Below are 15,290 nucleotides of genomic sequence, written 5' to 3' on the forward strand. Positions count from 1 at the left end.
AACGTCCCAAAAGTGATTTACATAAAAGAAACAACCACAATGTATCAGGAACCTACACTGGCTGGCCCAATAGAACATCAAGGTCTTGGCCACAGTCTCAGCAGAACAGCTACCAAAATGCAGCTTTCCTTATGACTTCCCATTTCACACATTTGTCCAAAGTAGGAGGCCTATTGACTGATTTTTTTTGAGAGTTTGGCAATCCTTGGTAAGCCATCCCCGGGTCTTTAAACATTATCGCCCATGGCGATCCATCCCCCCCCACAACAGGTTCAACCCATCTCCAATCCCAAACTCTAAGGAAAAGAAGCAGGCTCTACAAACCATAATTCGAGCAACACGTCAAGACATGCATGTACAGAGACTGGAAGATCATGGTTGAATCATCAACCACAAAATGAGTGTACTCAGTCCAGTGCAACAACTGGAAATCTTGGGAATGTGTCTGGATTCCAATCAATGCAGGGTATACCTACCGCTGCCAGAAGTACTAATGTTGTAGTGTATGGCTCTGGGCTTTATCAGACTGCTTCTACAGATAGCATGCAGCATTCCCAGTCTTCTCGGACGCATGGCTTCCGGCGTACAGACGATTCCTTTTGCCAAATGTCACCTCAGGCCACTACAGTGGGACTTGAAACACTGGAACAGAAATCATCAGGACTTGTCTCAGTTGTTCCATCTGACAACAACATCTGTTTCCAGCCTTCCCTGCTGGGCCCACCTTCCGCAAGTTAGAAAATTGTCCTGGCCATTACTATAGATGCCAGCCTTTTTGGCTGGGTAACAATCAGGCCGCCAAGGAAGGTGGTCTCACCAGGAAACAGCTCCACATAAATGGGAGTTGAGAGTGTTGTTCTCACTGGCAAAATCTCCTTCCAAAGTAACACGTCCGACAATGGCACTTCCCTGACTACTGGCCACCCCCTGGGAAGGACACTATTCCAACGATAGTGATAGTCCCATACCAGCCACAGAGAGCATAGATTGCCACTCTAGTTCATTTGTCAGCAGACAAACAGTGGATTCTCCCAAAAATCTGGGCAGACAACCTTCAAAAAATGAAATAAGCAGCATGACTTTTGTAGCCCAACTCTGGCACAACACAGGGTTTTCTCCAGCTGTAACTTTTCTAGCAGCACAAAAACCATTCACATCCACAGCCTGTTATTTAATTTGGAAGACTTTCCTAGTTTGGAGCCAAAAACACCACCTAAATTGGTTGCTTTGCCAATCAAACCATATACTGGACTTTCTACAAGACAGTCCTTGGGCCTAAGTGTATCAGCCAAAACCTACAGGTCTCTGCTCTTTTGGTACTCTCCTGTGAGTCCCCATGGACAGTTTTTCACCAAAATAAAGTTGTACTGTGTCCAGTACCTTTACACTTGCCAAAGTCTGCATTTTTTGGGTTTATAACTGAGAGTTGCCAACACTCCATGTGCTCTCAGCCTTAGTTCTTGAAGTAAGAGTTTATGTTCTAAGGTAGATATGGAGCTCTGATTATAATTGGAGAAGGTAGAGAACATTCAGTGAAAACTACATTTCAAAAAAGTGTTTAAGTGTCCAAATGTGGATTTTTTTTACATTAACATTAAAGGCAGAAAGCATTTTCTTCACAAGTTCTATTTATTTGTTTTTTTATAGCAAATGTATTTTCTGTTGTATTTCTATTACTTTTCTAAGGTGCGCCCCATTGTCATACTGCCACAAAATGTAGATAGGATTAGTAATATCTTACCTGTGTTTCTAGATTGATTCTCCCCCTCTAGTGGCATGCCTTAAATATTAAATACCATATCAACTTTTTACAAATATATCACATAACCTCTGTTGCATGTAGCATTATCTTTGACATTTATTTACTAAACTTGTGTGGGGTGACGCAGCTTAGGCATGTACACTGATCCTGTATTTGTGGCATTTATGTCAGAAAGCTCTTGGTATACTACTTTCTCATCCAAACTATAACCAAAGCTTAATAAAATGTTGTTTAAAAGATGCTTAATTAGTGCACTCTCTTGTCCTGGAGGCATTAAGGTTTAAACTGGGGCAGTAGCTTTGTCATGGGCATACCAAGCCCATAAATCATAACAGGAGGTCTGCAGAGCAGCTATCTGCTGCTCTATCAATAACTTTGTTACATTTTCAAAACTTGATTTATTTTCTGTCAAGCAGGTGCTCTGAATTACGGAAAGCCTGTCTCCCATAGGCTCCCTTTTAATCAAATTATTCAGAAGTTTAAAATTGATTATCTTTTTCTCTGTAGTAATAAAACAGTACTTTGTAATTGATCCCAACTAAGATATAATGAATCCTTATTGGACGCAAAACTATACTATTGGGTTTAATGTTTTATAGATTTTTAGTAGACTTGATATGGAGATCCAAATTACGGGAAGACCCCTTATCCGGAATACCTTTGGTCCCGAGAATTCTGGATAACTGGTCCCATACCTGTGTATAAATAAATATACATTTTTTTTTTAATTTTTTTTTAATAACAATTACTACAAGTAGTGTTTATTCTCTGCAATTCACTTTATTCCATAGGTTGCACAGGCTGAAGGTGAAAAAAAAACCAAGAAAGATGATAAGAAGAAAGAGTTGCTTGAACTGAATGATCTCTTTAAACCAGTAGTAGCTGCACAAAAGGTCAGCAAAGGTAAAGGCTGCATATTTTGCTTGTATGGCAATTAAATTAATTAGTCTTCCTAAAACAGATAAAGCTGCTTCCTGTAGTGATTTTTTGTGCTTTTACATTACACACCTTTATGTTAAAGGTGCAGTAGTTCAACATAGTTCAGTTAACAAAGCTTTGTTTTGAACATGATTTTGCATATTGTTTTAATTCCAAACTGTGTGTTTCTTGAGCTAAACAGAAGCGCCTCTAGCTTTGGTCCTTGAGATGTAAATAATTTATATTACCAGTATACAACCCCCCCTCTACACTTTTTTTTGTGACATGTGATTAAAACAATAGTCAAAGTTTCCTTGCAAACCCTATTCATTGTCTGTTTCAGAACAAAGAATGATGACATACTTATGTTTGTGCTTGCTACTTAGCCTTTAACCATTTTAGTTCCAAGAGCTATATGATATGCTATGCTACATGTTAAAGGACATGTTAACCCCACACACACAAATGTAATCAGTGAACAGCCTCTTTGAAATCTTTCAATACCTGCCACACTGGCTGTTCAGAGGTTAATAGTAAGGCTGCAACATCTCCTTAAGCACTTAGATTTCCTTCTCCTCCTGTAACCCACTCGGCCCCCTCCCTCAGGAATTTGCTTTGGCTGTTGGCTTGTGGGCATGCTCAGTTGTTCTAAGCTCAGATTACTAAACACGCCCCCCAGTCTAGCAGCCAGTAAAGAGATGACATTGCTGGTTCCCATAGAAACTCAGCTCTAGCTGTCTGCTTCATTTTTTTTCTCCTGAGCTCAGCTTTACCATTACAGTGCTTAAACAAAGCAGAACTTTTGTCAGAGACCGTTCTGCCTGTGTGAACCTGTATTCTTGATGAAATGTATGCTGAATAAGGGTCTGCGTGTGTGTGTGTATGCTGTTTGCAGATTTAAATGTATCTGATTATGTATCAGAGGAAAAATGGCCACCGGGTGAAAGCTGCTATTTGCTTTAGGAAAATGTGATGGTGCTGGCAAACAGAGGGGGATATATGCAGTACAAATTATGCCATTTGGGTGGGGGAGATGGGCCCAACTGATATACATTGTAGGCAAATGTAGGCTTTACATGTCCTTTAATATGCACTATAGTGCTGCATTGAGTCTACTGCTCTGACACTATGGTGGCTAGTGCCATAGATTGTACAATCTGTTCCACAGGGTGTTTGACCCCACCAATGCATTAAAGGGCAATTCCTTGACAAACCCACAACAATCTCTGCTTTATTTGATATTGATTTTATTGATTTATTTTAAAATGAGTGTGACACCTACGGTTTTATGATTAGTTCTTTTCTTTTTCATAGCAAAAGTAACTATAAATCACGGACAGAAACCCGATACATTAGTAAAATATATGGAAACAACTGGACTTCCTGTAGGGGGCGTGTACTACTGTTTTATTCTTGCTGACATTTTTCTTACTACCTTTCATCTCACACCCACTATAGATTCTGTAAGGACAAAACAAGAAATGATTTACACAAACTTTAAAGAATTCGGAAGCTTTATTTTTTTCTTGAACCAACTATTTTCTTTAACACTTTGATTAAGGGTTAAAATGTTGATCTTGAGAGATAAGCAGTGCTAGCACTGATTGTTTGTGCAGGGAAGAAAAGCAGGTGGGCAAGGAAAACATAAGTAATCGAGTAAGAATGAGTAAAAACAGTGGTTTTCAACCTTTCTAATGCCGCCACCCTTTAAAGGAAATGTAACACTACATTTTTTTTAAGTAGAAAAGCTATTCTACCCTGCACTAATAAATTCCCTATCCTGCAAACCACTTAGTATTTTAAATGCTTTAATAGAAAATACCTGCTAAAACTTGGCTTCCTGTCAATTGAAGTACGGCGATACGGCGAAGGAAGGAGCTGCATCCACTATGCGACGATCAATTGATCGAGCCTAGCCTTCTTTCTGTATTGGAAGGAGAATATCCAAATGACTGTTGTGCCATGGGATGAAGTCTACATCATAAAACCATTTCCCTCAGTCTGTGGCTACAAACAATCTTTTTTGTACATCAGTCTGACCAAATCATTCCTCTAAGTAGGTCACATAAAAAATAATAGCTGCAGGGATGCATTTTAATCAGCACCCTGCAGTGCACACTTGATTATTAGTGTTTCTAATTAAAGGGAAAATCTGGTCAGCTTTCTGTACCACGTATGAGAACTGTATTATTGCCTCATATTTCGCCAGCTAGAAATATAATTAAGAAATCAAAGTGCTTACAAAGGATGTTATGGGCACAGCCACTGATGCCATAACACAATGAATGCCAGTTTGGCCTCCCTTCAGTCTGCCGTCCGTCTCTGCATCCTCCCTCCCAGCTCCCCGTACCGCCTTCTCTCTCAGCTGACAGGTGTGATGGAGGACGCAGCGGGGGGGGCGGGTCAATTCACGGACGGGGGGGGCGCTCTGACACTGTTGACATTCGCGAATGTCAGCAGTGTTAGAGCGCGTCGAATGTCAGCAGTGTCAGCTGTATATACTTGAGTTCAAGCCAAGGCTGAGTTTTTCAGCACATTTTGTCGTGCTGAAAAACTCTGCTTATACTCGAGTATATACGGTATGTCAGATTTAAATGGATAAAGGTTAAATTAAGGAAAATGGTCTAAAGGAGGTGTAGACACATTTTGATGATAAATGTAATTCTGGTAAGAACTGAGAAGTGTCAGAAGGCTTTGTAAAGTCATAGGCAAGTCCGTTCCTGCTCTGCTATGATCGCTCCTCCCCCACCCCCTTCCCCCAGGCAGCAGCACAAGAAGAGAGACACAAAAGGAGGAAACTGGGTGGGGTTTTCCCTGCTGCTGTTGAGTAAAGGCTGTCAGTCAGTGCTGTGACCACTTCCTGTGGAAGACTGAAGCGACACTCCCATGTTTCATTTCATTCTGACTTGAGAGGTTGTCTCTGTAGCTCTCGTATAATGACAGTTTTAGGAGGTTAAATGCTTTCAAAACATCGTATTTTTCTGCATCATTTCACATTTTGAGGGCGGATGAATATTATAACTGAATATGAACTTTATATAAAATGTCTCCTTTAAGAACAACATTTTAAATGGGATACTTCTGACTGAATCTACCAACCATATTTGGATTCGATTTATTATGATGTTAAACTAAACACCATGTTGACACTCGCTTGCAGATAGCCTGGGCTGGTTGGTTTTTCTCACAGTAGCACCAGCCCGGGGTAAAAAGTAAGCGATTAAATCGCTGGGGGGTGCCTAACATATTGGCACCCCAGTGACTTAGCCTTTCCTTCTCCTTTAATTGTGCTATTCTCAAGTTCTTTGGGTGGGATAACCTGAATAGCCTTCAAAAAAAAAAAAAAAAAACTGAAAAATTTGCATCAGTAGTTAGGAGATATAGAATAGGAATCAAGGAAGGATCAGTCCCCCAGTAGTGAAAGAGTTCTGCTGTAGGGTTAATCTAAGCCTGTGTCCCTTTCCAAATCAAGGTTAACACATCAAAAATTAAGTTTTGAAACAGAAAAAGTTTTTGTGCTATAAACACAGTGGCGAGCACAATAACATAAAAGATTTTAGTTTTGCCCATAGATTTGTGTCTCTTGTATTGGTTGCAAGTGAGCGAACATTCTTGGTTAAAAATTCATAAGGGTTTCTAATAATGAATTGTTAACTATGGGTAAGGGGTGTCTGGTTAGAGGTCTATGCGCTTGGTGTTCTTTAATATAAAAAATATTGGATTTGGTCCAGTTTATGTGAAGCTGAGTTTTGTTTTGTCTCGTTAATTACTAAAAGGGCTCGATTTAGGAGCCAGGAGCTATCATTCAAACATAAGAAAATGTTTTCTGCATACAGTTAACTTATCTATGCACTTTCGTATTCTAAGGCCCACTATCTATTTATTAGTATTTTGGCTGCCTGTGGTTTGATGGCTAGGACATATAAGAGGGCCTTTACAAAGGACCCTTGTCTTTACCCTTTTATGGTGTGAAACGGGCTTGGACATCCAACCATTAGTAGCAACTGTAGTCCCAGGGAGGAATATAGTAAGCGCTATTTGACCGACTCACAGGCCTTGGTCGAACCAACTTGTGTTGCATTAGATAATTTTATGTGGTCTTCTTATTGTTTATACCCCATCTTGGCCAGTCTTTCTACACCCTTTACCATCTTAGTTTTCATTTCTAAATTCTCTTGTAAATCTCGGGAGCAAGGCCATCTTAACCTGGTACCTTGTGATTCGGGAGTGAAGAGATGGACGACTACCTCCTCTAAGGTAATAGGGGCTTTCAGGGTGTCTCTGTGGGCTGGAGTAAAACTACAGATATCAGTCTTTGAGAAGGTATATTATTATATACCTATTATATATATGAGCATTTAGCTGTAAGAAATGAGCTATGTAACGGTAAAAATGGGAAAAGCATGCATTAATTTGTTGGGGGCAAAGAACTGACCCTGTCTCATCTCAGATCTGAGTAATCCCAGAGGTGTGTTACTTGCTTTAACCATGCCAGAAGGATACTAGTGTGTTCCTCATGTTCCTGAATATTCTGCTTAGCAGAAAATAGTGTTTTTGTTTAGTTTTCACTTGCAAATTAAGTATTGATGTTTAATTTGTGTTGCTTCAGTTGCTCATAGTTGCAATTATTCTGTGTCTCAGTGTACTTGCTCAGCATGGATGCTAAGTTGGACCTTGATTGCTTTACTGGCCTATTGATTGCAGGAAACCTGGGCAGTCAGGGAGCCCCTAAGATACACTTTAAATGTTCCCAATAATAACAGTCAGTTGGTGTCTGGGTTATTAACGTTGAAATATATAGATGATCACTCACCCACACACCCTGGCTTTTCCAAAAGATTTTCACCTGGTGCTCAGTATGCAAAAGCGGGATTGGCACCCTCTCATCCAACCCTATAGTTTCAAAGAAAATGCTTTGGTGCAGCATGGCAATTTAAAACGGGGAAACCATCTGAGTGTTTATTTAGTGAAAGTACAAAAACTAATGTTTTGGGGGCACACACCTTCATCTGAAGAAGAACATAGAACAGTTCTGCCCCTGGAGTTCTTTATCAGGGAACATGGATTGCACAAAAGCATCGTATTTTCAGGATGGCAAGGGTTTAGTCTCTTGTTGCCTTTTGAAGTGTCAGGTACAAAGCTGTGATTCCCTCTACCTAGGGTGAAAACTCAAAGAAATAAACTTTCAGCAGCACTCCAGTATGGTAAAGACAAAGGGAATTTATTTGTGCCAACGGCTTGAGAAAGGACTGGCAGAGCCGAAACGTCGCATAGCACAAATAAAATAACTCTGTCTTCGCTATATCAGAGAGTTGCCCGTTGCAAGCCTATAATTCTGCTGGCAGACTAGAATATTATAAATCAGTTTTGATTAGATGCCGTACTTAAACTTGACATGGGCACTAAACAAATACCAAAGCAGGTAGGATTCAATAATAAAACCAGCTTCAGTGCAGATCAGAAGGAAATAAAAAGGTGTAAGGGTGTAAGGATGAGGGTAAGGGTGAGGACATATTTAAAACAGTATTTTAAAAATGGTCAAATTTTTTTTATAGATATTTAGAAAATGATTTTATTCAACGGATAGAATTTTAATAGTGAAACAACTGTCATAATAGTTCCCCTTTAACTGTATAACTGTATATAACACTATACTTAAGGGATTTAGGGAGATAAAAAATAGAAAAAGAAAGCAAATGTAGTGAGACCAAACTTGGCCTTCATACTAAAGAGAAACTAAATAAGCACTTCAGAGTTATAGAGATATAGAGCATGTTAAAAAATTAAACTGACATGGTAGACCTATCAGAGTCAGGAAAATAATTTTGAATATTTATTCATACCAATCTAAATGGATAATACTTGTAAAATAAACACTACTTTAAATAAAACTGGAAAATACTGTTACTCTCTTTAGGCGCAGATCCAAAATCAGTAGTCTGTGCATTCTACAAGCAAGGACAGTGCACCAAAGGAGATAAGTGCAAATTTTCCCATGATCTCTCTTTGGAAAGAAAATGTGAAAAAAGGAGTGTCTATGTTGATGGACGGGATGAGGAACTTGAAAAGGGTGAGTTGAATAATCTACATAAGGGAAGGATGATTTTTGCATTTGGGAAGATTAATTAGAAACAGTGCCAGTTTTATACTTCTCAGAATAAACAGGAGGCAATGTTCCCTCTAATTCCTTATTGGCTATCTGCACAAAAAAAATGTTTTTCATGAACATTTTGAAAAATTGTTTGCTCAGGTTAGAATAAATTCAAAATGTATATTTTACATATTTACTTTGGTGTGTAAGCCAACATTACAGGTGATGTTGCCCACAGCAACCACTCAGATGTTTGCTTTTGTTTTCTAACTTGTAGGTGACTATTCAAATCTTATTGCTGATTGGTTGCTATGGGCAGCTGTGATGCTGGCTAACACACTATAATAAATATGCCTTTGTGTGTACCATAATTGAGTACACCGGCCTAAAATGTTTGTATGTGTGTGTGCACACATTAGCGCACAGCTTAGAGGGAACATTAATGGGAGGATAAATAAAGTTAAATTACTGTGTGAATTTTGTGTAATAACCCCAGAATGCATCTAAATGCAACCTTCATGTATTGTACACCTTTCCTGTTTGCTGTTCACTGGTGTTGATTTGGGGGTTTAGAGGTTTAGCAGTTTAGCTTCACCAAGTCCTCACTAGAATGCTCAGGTATAACAAATGTAATCACTTGAACTGCTAAAACGTAATTGCTTCTCTTCAGATACAATGGAAAATTGGGATGAAAAGAAATTAGAAGAGGTGGTGAACAAGAAACATGGTGAAGCAGAGAAGATAAAACCCAAAACCCAGATTGTAAGTCCTATATATTTTAATAGTTTTCAATAATCTAATACTATGAATCATGGATCTTTTATATTTACCTATTTTCTTTCTCATCATTTTTATGATGTATGTTGATGATTTTGCTCTGTCTACCTCTGCCCAAAATCCACGTTGTGTGCTTAGAGACGGGCAGATCTTATTAAGTTCTGTAACATTGCATCCCAGGATAAATGCAGTATTTTCTTGTGGGATGAATTAGGATTTTCTCAGATGGCTTAAAGTACAGTTTGTGCCATAGACCTTTGACTAGGATACTTTAGCACCACAGAATCGGAGCAAAGGGATTGAATTTCTCTAGCATACATAGTGGAGGGCTGCTAATGGAAGCTGGTTTTGAACACTCCCCTTTTTTGAGCCGCACCCATGTTATCACAATGATGGTAGCGCAGCAAAACCCAAATCCTTGGTCCTCACTGACCAATCTCTAGGTTAATTAGCATGGGTTAAGTTTTAGTTAGTGTGTTCCTGGAGTGAGGACACAGATGCCTGACTCAATGAAAAGATGAGTATAAGGGAGGCAGTGGTATTCTATGTAACATATCCACATTTATAATTATCTTTCTAAATATAAGTTATATATTGTATTTAGATTTAGTGCTGTTTTGTATGTTTGTTATTTCTGTAGATATGTGGCAATAGATTGTGTTAATAAATGTATATGTTTGATTGAACTATCTTTTATTAAAGAACCTTTATAACCAGGAATATTCATGTACATGTGAATATAAGAATAAATATACATATTTACAAGAGAAATAGTACAGGTATGGGACCTGTTATCTAGAATGTTGGGGACCTGGGCTTTTCTGGATAAGGGGTCTTTCCATAATTTGGATCTCTAAATATTTTTTTTTTTGGTCAATTTAAGATATGAACAGTAGTTAAATCCAGTAGGATTGTTTTGGCTCCAATAAGGGATTACTTATATTTTAGTTGGGATCAGATACAAGCTGCTGTCTTATTATAACAAAGAAAAGGTAAATAATTTTTAAACATGTGAATTTAAATAAAATGGAGTTGATGGGAGATGGCCGCTCTGTAATTCAGAACTTTCTGGATAACGGGGTTCCAGATAACTAGTCCCCTACCTGTATCTCCTTCAAAGATTGTGTGGTGCTAAAGAATTCTATAGAAAGGAGGACTAAGGTCTGTGGCACACATGACACTTTACACCAGCTGGATCTCATTTATTACTGTCACTTTGCATGCAGGACAGATGCAGGATGGATCAGCTGTATCTTAACTGCTGAGAAACCTCTCTGTTCCATAGGCCTAATGCTGCCCATAACCAGTCTCTTCCTTTGAACATACTTAGATCCTCTCATATCATAATGTTTTATCTGTAGCAGCTTATTTCATATTCTGTTTTTGCCTCTGTTTCTCTGGTGTTAGGGATTTGGCTAATTCAGTTATGACCAGAGGGGTTATCTGGTTGAGACGGTGATTGGTTGATGTGATTTTAAAAAATAAATTATATACTATGCCTTTTAACTTACATTACAGAAGCCTGACAATAAGTCAGTTTATACTCTTCAAGATACATGAGGCTTTTTTTAAGCAAGGAATGGCAACAATTTTGGCTCCTTTCTTCTCTAAAGAAAGAGTGAAGCCTTTTTGCTCTGCAAAGTAATTTTTATTCTAATGCCAGAGGAAGTAAGGTTTTTTTTCCCTGTGTAGTTCCAGGCTATTTCAGCTGATTTGTCTGGGATACTCTGTTTCTTTTGACCCTAATTTTCATTTGTCTCCAATTTTTCTATGTTTGCCTTAAAATATACAGAGCTCAAAAAGCTCCTCTTCTCAGTTGATCAACGATGGGAGTTACACGGTTTAGGACCCCCTCCCTGTACTCCTCTATCTATACAGCATATCCCTGGGTTTTGAGGGCCCTGTCTGCAGGGGCTGGTCTTATAAACTGCGGGTCCCAATTGGGACAATTTTTGCAGGCCCCCTACGCCAGGTGGCAAAGGGTCCCAGGGCTGGGAGGTCCCTGTGTCTTGCTCTGCGACTGATGTTGTAACCCTGCCTTTTCACTTTTCTTTTTTTTTTAAATGTAAATTTTGTTTGAACAGTTTTAATATACAGCAGTGCAAGGTTAATGGTAAAATTGTGGAATATTGGCCTAGAACATATTTGTAATTGGACAGAGAACTGGCTGAAAGGATAGATTACAAAGAGTGGTGGTAAATGGAACATTTTCTAACTGGACCAGTGTTTTTAGTGGAGTACCGCAGGGGTCAGTCCGTGGTCCTTTGCTTTTTAACTCGTTTATTAATGACCTGGAGGTGGGCATAGAAAGTACTGTTTCTAGTTTTCTCTATACTAAATTGTGCAAAACTGTAAGTTCCATGCAGGATGCTGCCACTTTGCAGAGCAATTTGACAGAATTGGAAAACTGGGCATCAAACTGGAAAATGAGGTTTAATGTGGACAAGTGCAAAGTTATGCACTTTGGTAAAAATAATATAAACACAAGCTATTTACTAAATTGTATTTTGCTGGGGGGATCCCTAATGGAGAAGGATCTGGAGGTTTTTGTAGATAACAATTTATCTAATTCCAGGCAATGTAATTTGGTAGCTACTAAAGCAAATAAAGTGCTGTCTTGTATAAAAATGGGCATTTACTCAAGGGATGAAAACATAATTTTGCCTCTTAATAGGTCCCTGGCGCTTGCAAGGGGACTTGATTACTCTGTACAAATACATTAGAGGGGATTATAGGCAGATAGGGGGTGCCACCCCTTTAGATTAGAGGAACGGAGCTTCCATTTGAAGCAGCATAGGTGGTTTTTCACGGTGAGGGCAGTGAGGTTGTGGAATGCCCTTTCTAGTGATGTGGTAATGGCAGATTCTGTTAATGCCTTTAAAGGACATGTTAACCCCACACACAAAAATGTAATCAGTGAACAGCCTCTTTGAAATCTTTCAATACCTGCCACACTGGTTGTCCAGAGGTTAATAGTAAGGCTGCAACATCTCCTTAATCACTTAGATTTCTTTCTCCTCCTGTAACCCACTCGGCCCCCTCCCTCGGGAATTTGTTTTGGCTGTTGGCTTGTGGGCATGCTCAGTTGTTCTAAGCTCAGATTACTAAACACGCCCCCCAGTCTAGCAGCAAGTGAAGAGATGGCATTGCTGGTTCCCATAGAAACTCAGCTCTAGCTGTCTGCTTCAATTTTTTTCTCCTGAGCTCAGCTTTACCATTACAGTGCTCAAACAAAGCAGAACTTTTACCAGAGACATTGTGAGCCTGTGTGTGTCTGCCTGTGTGAGCCTGTATTCTTGATGAAATGTATGCTGAATAAGGGTCTGTGTGTGTGTATGCTGCTTGCAGATATAAATGTATCTGATTATGTATCAGTAAAATGGCCACCTGGTGAAAGCTACTATTTGCTTTAGGAAAATGCGATGGTGCTGGCAAACAAAGGGGATATATACAGTACAAATGATGCCATTTGGGTGGGGGAGACGTGCCCAACTGATATACATTGTAGGCAAATGTAGGCTTTACATGTCCTTTAAGAGGGGCGTGGATGAGTTCTTAAACAAGCATAGTATCCAAGGCTATTGTGATACTAATATCTACAGTTAGTATTAGTGGTTGTATATATAGTTTACGTATGTGAGTGTATAGATTAAGTATAGGTGTTTGTGTGCAGGGTTTACTTGAAAGGGTTGAACTTGATGGGCTACAGTAACTAAGGTGTAGTGCAGTTTCAATACACAATGAAAAAATTACGCCCAATTGGGCACAATTTATCGCTTAATTTACATTTGTTTCTTAAATTGAATGTAGTGGGGAGGTTACGAGGAGTAAGACATGGAGGCATTCTTAGTGTACCATGATTCCCATTTTGTATCATGGTTTGCTCTTTTTTTCCGGGGTTGTGGCTGTCATCTTTTCCATCTCATCTGACATTGAGCTGTTGGTAGAATTGGTGGATGCTTGGGGGTTCCATTTTTTCCCCATGTCTTATTAATGAGTTTAGCTGCCGTGTTGAAGATATGGAAGAGTAGCTTTACAGTGGCTTTTGTAAGTCTGATAGGGTAGATTTGTAAATAGGGCCACTTGTGGTTGCATGGGCAAATCAAATTTAAGTGTGTCTTGAATTATTTTGAATACTTGTTTCCAAAAAGATAATACTTTGTGATATTGCCACCACAAATGAAGTATTGTACCCTGTTGTGTCAACATTTCCTCCAGCAATCAGCTGGGTAGTCTGGTGCTATTATGAGATTCAGGGGAGATTTATTAAGACACGTACGCTCGGAGCGTAGTTTTGGCGATTTTTTTTCGTACGCTTGCGTGAAAAATTCGGAAATGTTCTGCCGCTGTTTACAATTGTTCCGTACAAAAATTTGGTGAATTTCGGATTGCCACTATGATATTATCGTCACTAATACAATTTTTCGTAAGCACTCTCGTGATATTTGCGATCTTCAGAAAATATTGTATCCGATCCAAATTTTTCCCATTCGGGATTCAAACTCATGTTTTAATGAATCGGCCCCTCAGTGTGGTTTGTATAGCTTGTAGCTCCTCTTGGTCTATCTAGGCTTTCTTGCCATTGACTGGGGGATATTAGTTACATAGTAACATAGTAAGTTGGGTTGAAAAAAGACATACGTCCATCAAGTTCAACCATAATGCCTATATATAACCTGCCTAACTACTACTTGATCCAGAGGAAGGCAAAAAACCCCATCTGAAGCCTCTCTAATTTGCCGCATAGGGGAAAAAATTCCTTCCTGACTCCAAGATGGCAATCGGACCAGTCCCTGGATCAACTAGTACTAAGCTATCTCCCATAACCCTGTATTCCCTCACTTGCTAAGAATCCATCCAGCCCCTTCTTAAAGTTATATAATGTATCAGCCAGCACGACTGATTCAGGGAGGGAATTCCAGAACTTCACAGCTCTCACTGTAAAAAAATCCTTTCCGAATGTTTAAATGGAACTTCCCTTCTTCTAAACGAAGTGGGTGCCCTCGTGTCCATTGGAAGGACCTACTGGTAAATAAAACATTAGAAAGGTTATTATATGATCCCTTTATATATTTATACATAGTTATCATGTCACCTCTTAAGCGCCTCTTCTCCAGTGTAAACAGACCCAACTTGGCCAGTCTTTCTTCATAACTGAGACTTTCCATACCCTTTACCAGCTTAGTTGCCCTTCTCTGGACCCTCTCTAACTCAATAATGTCCCGTTTGAGCACTGGAGACCAAAACTGAACAGCATATTCTAGATGGGGCCTTACCAGCGCTCTGTAGAGGGGAAGAATAACCCCCTCCTCCCGTGAATCTATACCCCTTTTAATAAAGCTCAAAACCTTGTTTGCCCTTGCAGCTGCTGCCTGGCATTGCTTGCTACAGCCAAGTTTATTATCTACAAGGACTCCAAGGTCCTTCTCCATTAGGGATTTGCCTAGTGCAGTCCCATTAAGGGTATACGGGGCTTGCATATTTTTACATCCCAGGTGCATGACCTTACATTTATCCACATTAAATCTCATCTGCCACTTAGCTGCCCAGATTGCCAGTTGGTCAAGATCCTGCTGCAGGGATGTCACATCCTGGATAGAATTGACTGGTCTGCAGAGTTTTGTGTCATCTGAAAACACTGATACATTACTCATAATACCCTCCCCTAAGTCATTTATGAACAAATTAAACAAAAGTGGACCCAGTACAGAACCCTGAGGGACCCCACTGAGAACCTTACTC

General features: G+C 39.4%; 1 protein-coding gene across 1 annotated transcript in view; it reads left to right on the plus strand.

The window, feature by feature from the left end:
- The window catches only part of zc3h15 (zinc finger CCCH-type containing 15), a 68,275-nt gene that overhangs the window by 24,464 nt on the left and 28,521 nt on the right, over positions 1–15,290 (plus strand). The window contains exons 3-5 of the mRNA NM_001016105.2: positions 2,554–2,665; positions 8,598–8,750; positions 9,442–9,533. Of these exons, the coding sequence (NP_001016105.1) occupies positions 2,554–2,665; positions 8,598–8,750; positions 9,442–9,533 (357 nt within the window). The remainder of the gene's footprint in view (positions 1–2,553; positions 2,666–8,597; positions 8,751–9,441; positions 9,534–15,290) is intronic.

Source organism: Xenopus tropicalis, chromosome 9 (genome assembly GCF_000004195.4).
Source record: "Xenopus tropicalis strain Nigerian chromosome 9, UCB_Xtro_10.0, whole genome shotgun sequence".
Classification (NCBI taxonomy): Eukaryota; Metazoa; Chordata; class Amphibia; order Anura; family Pipidae; genus Xenopus; species Xenopus tropicalis.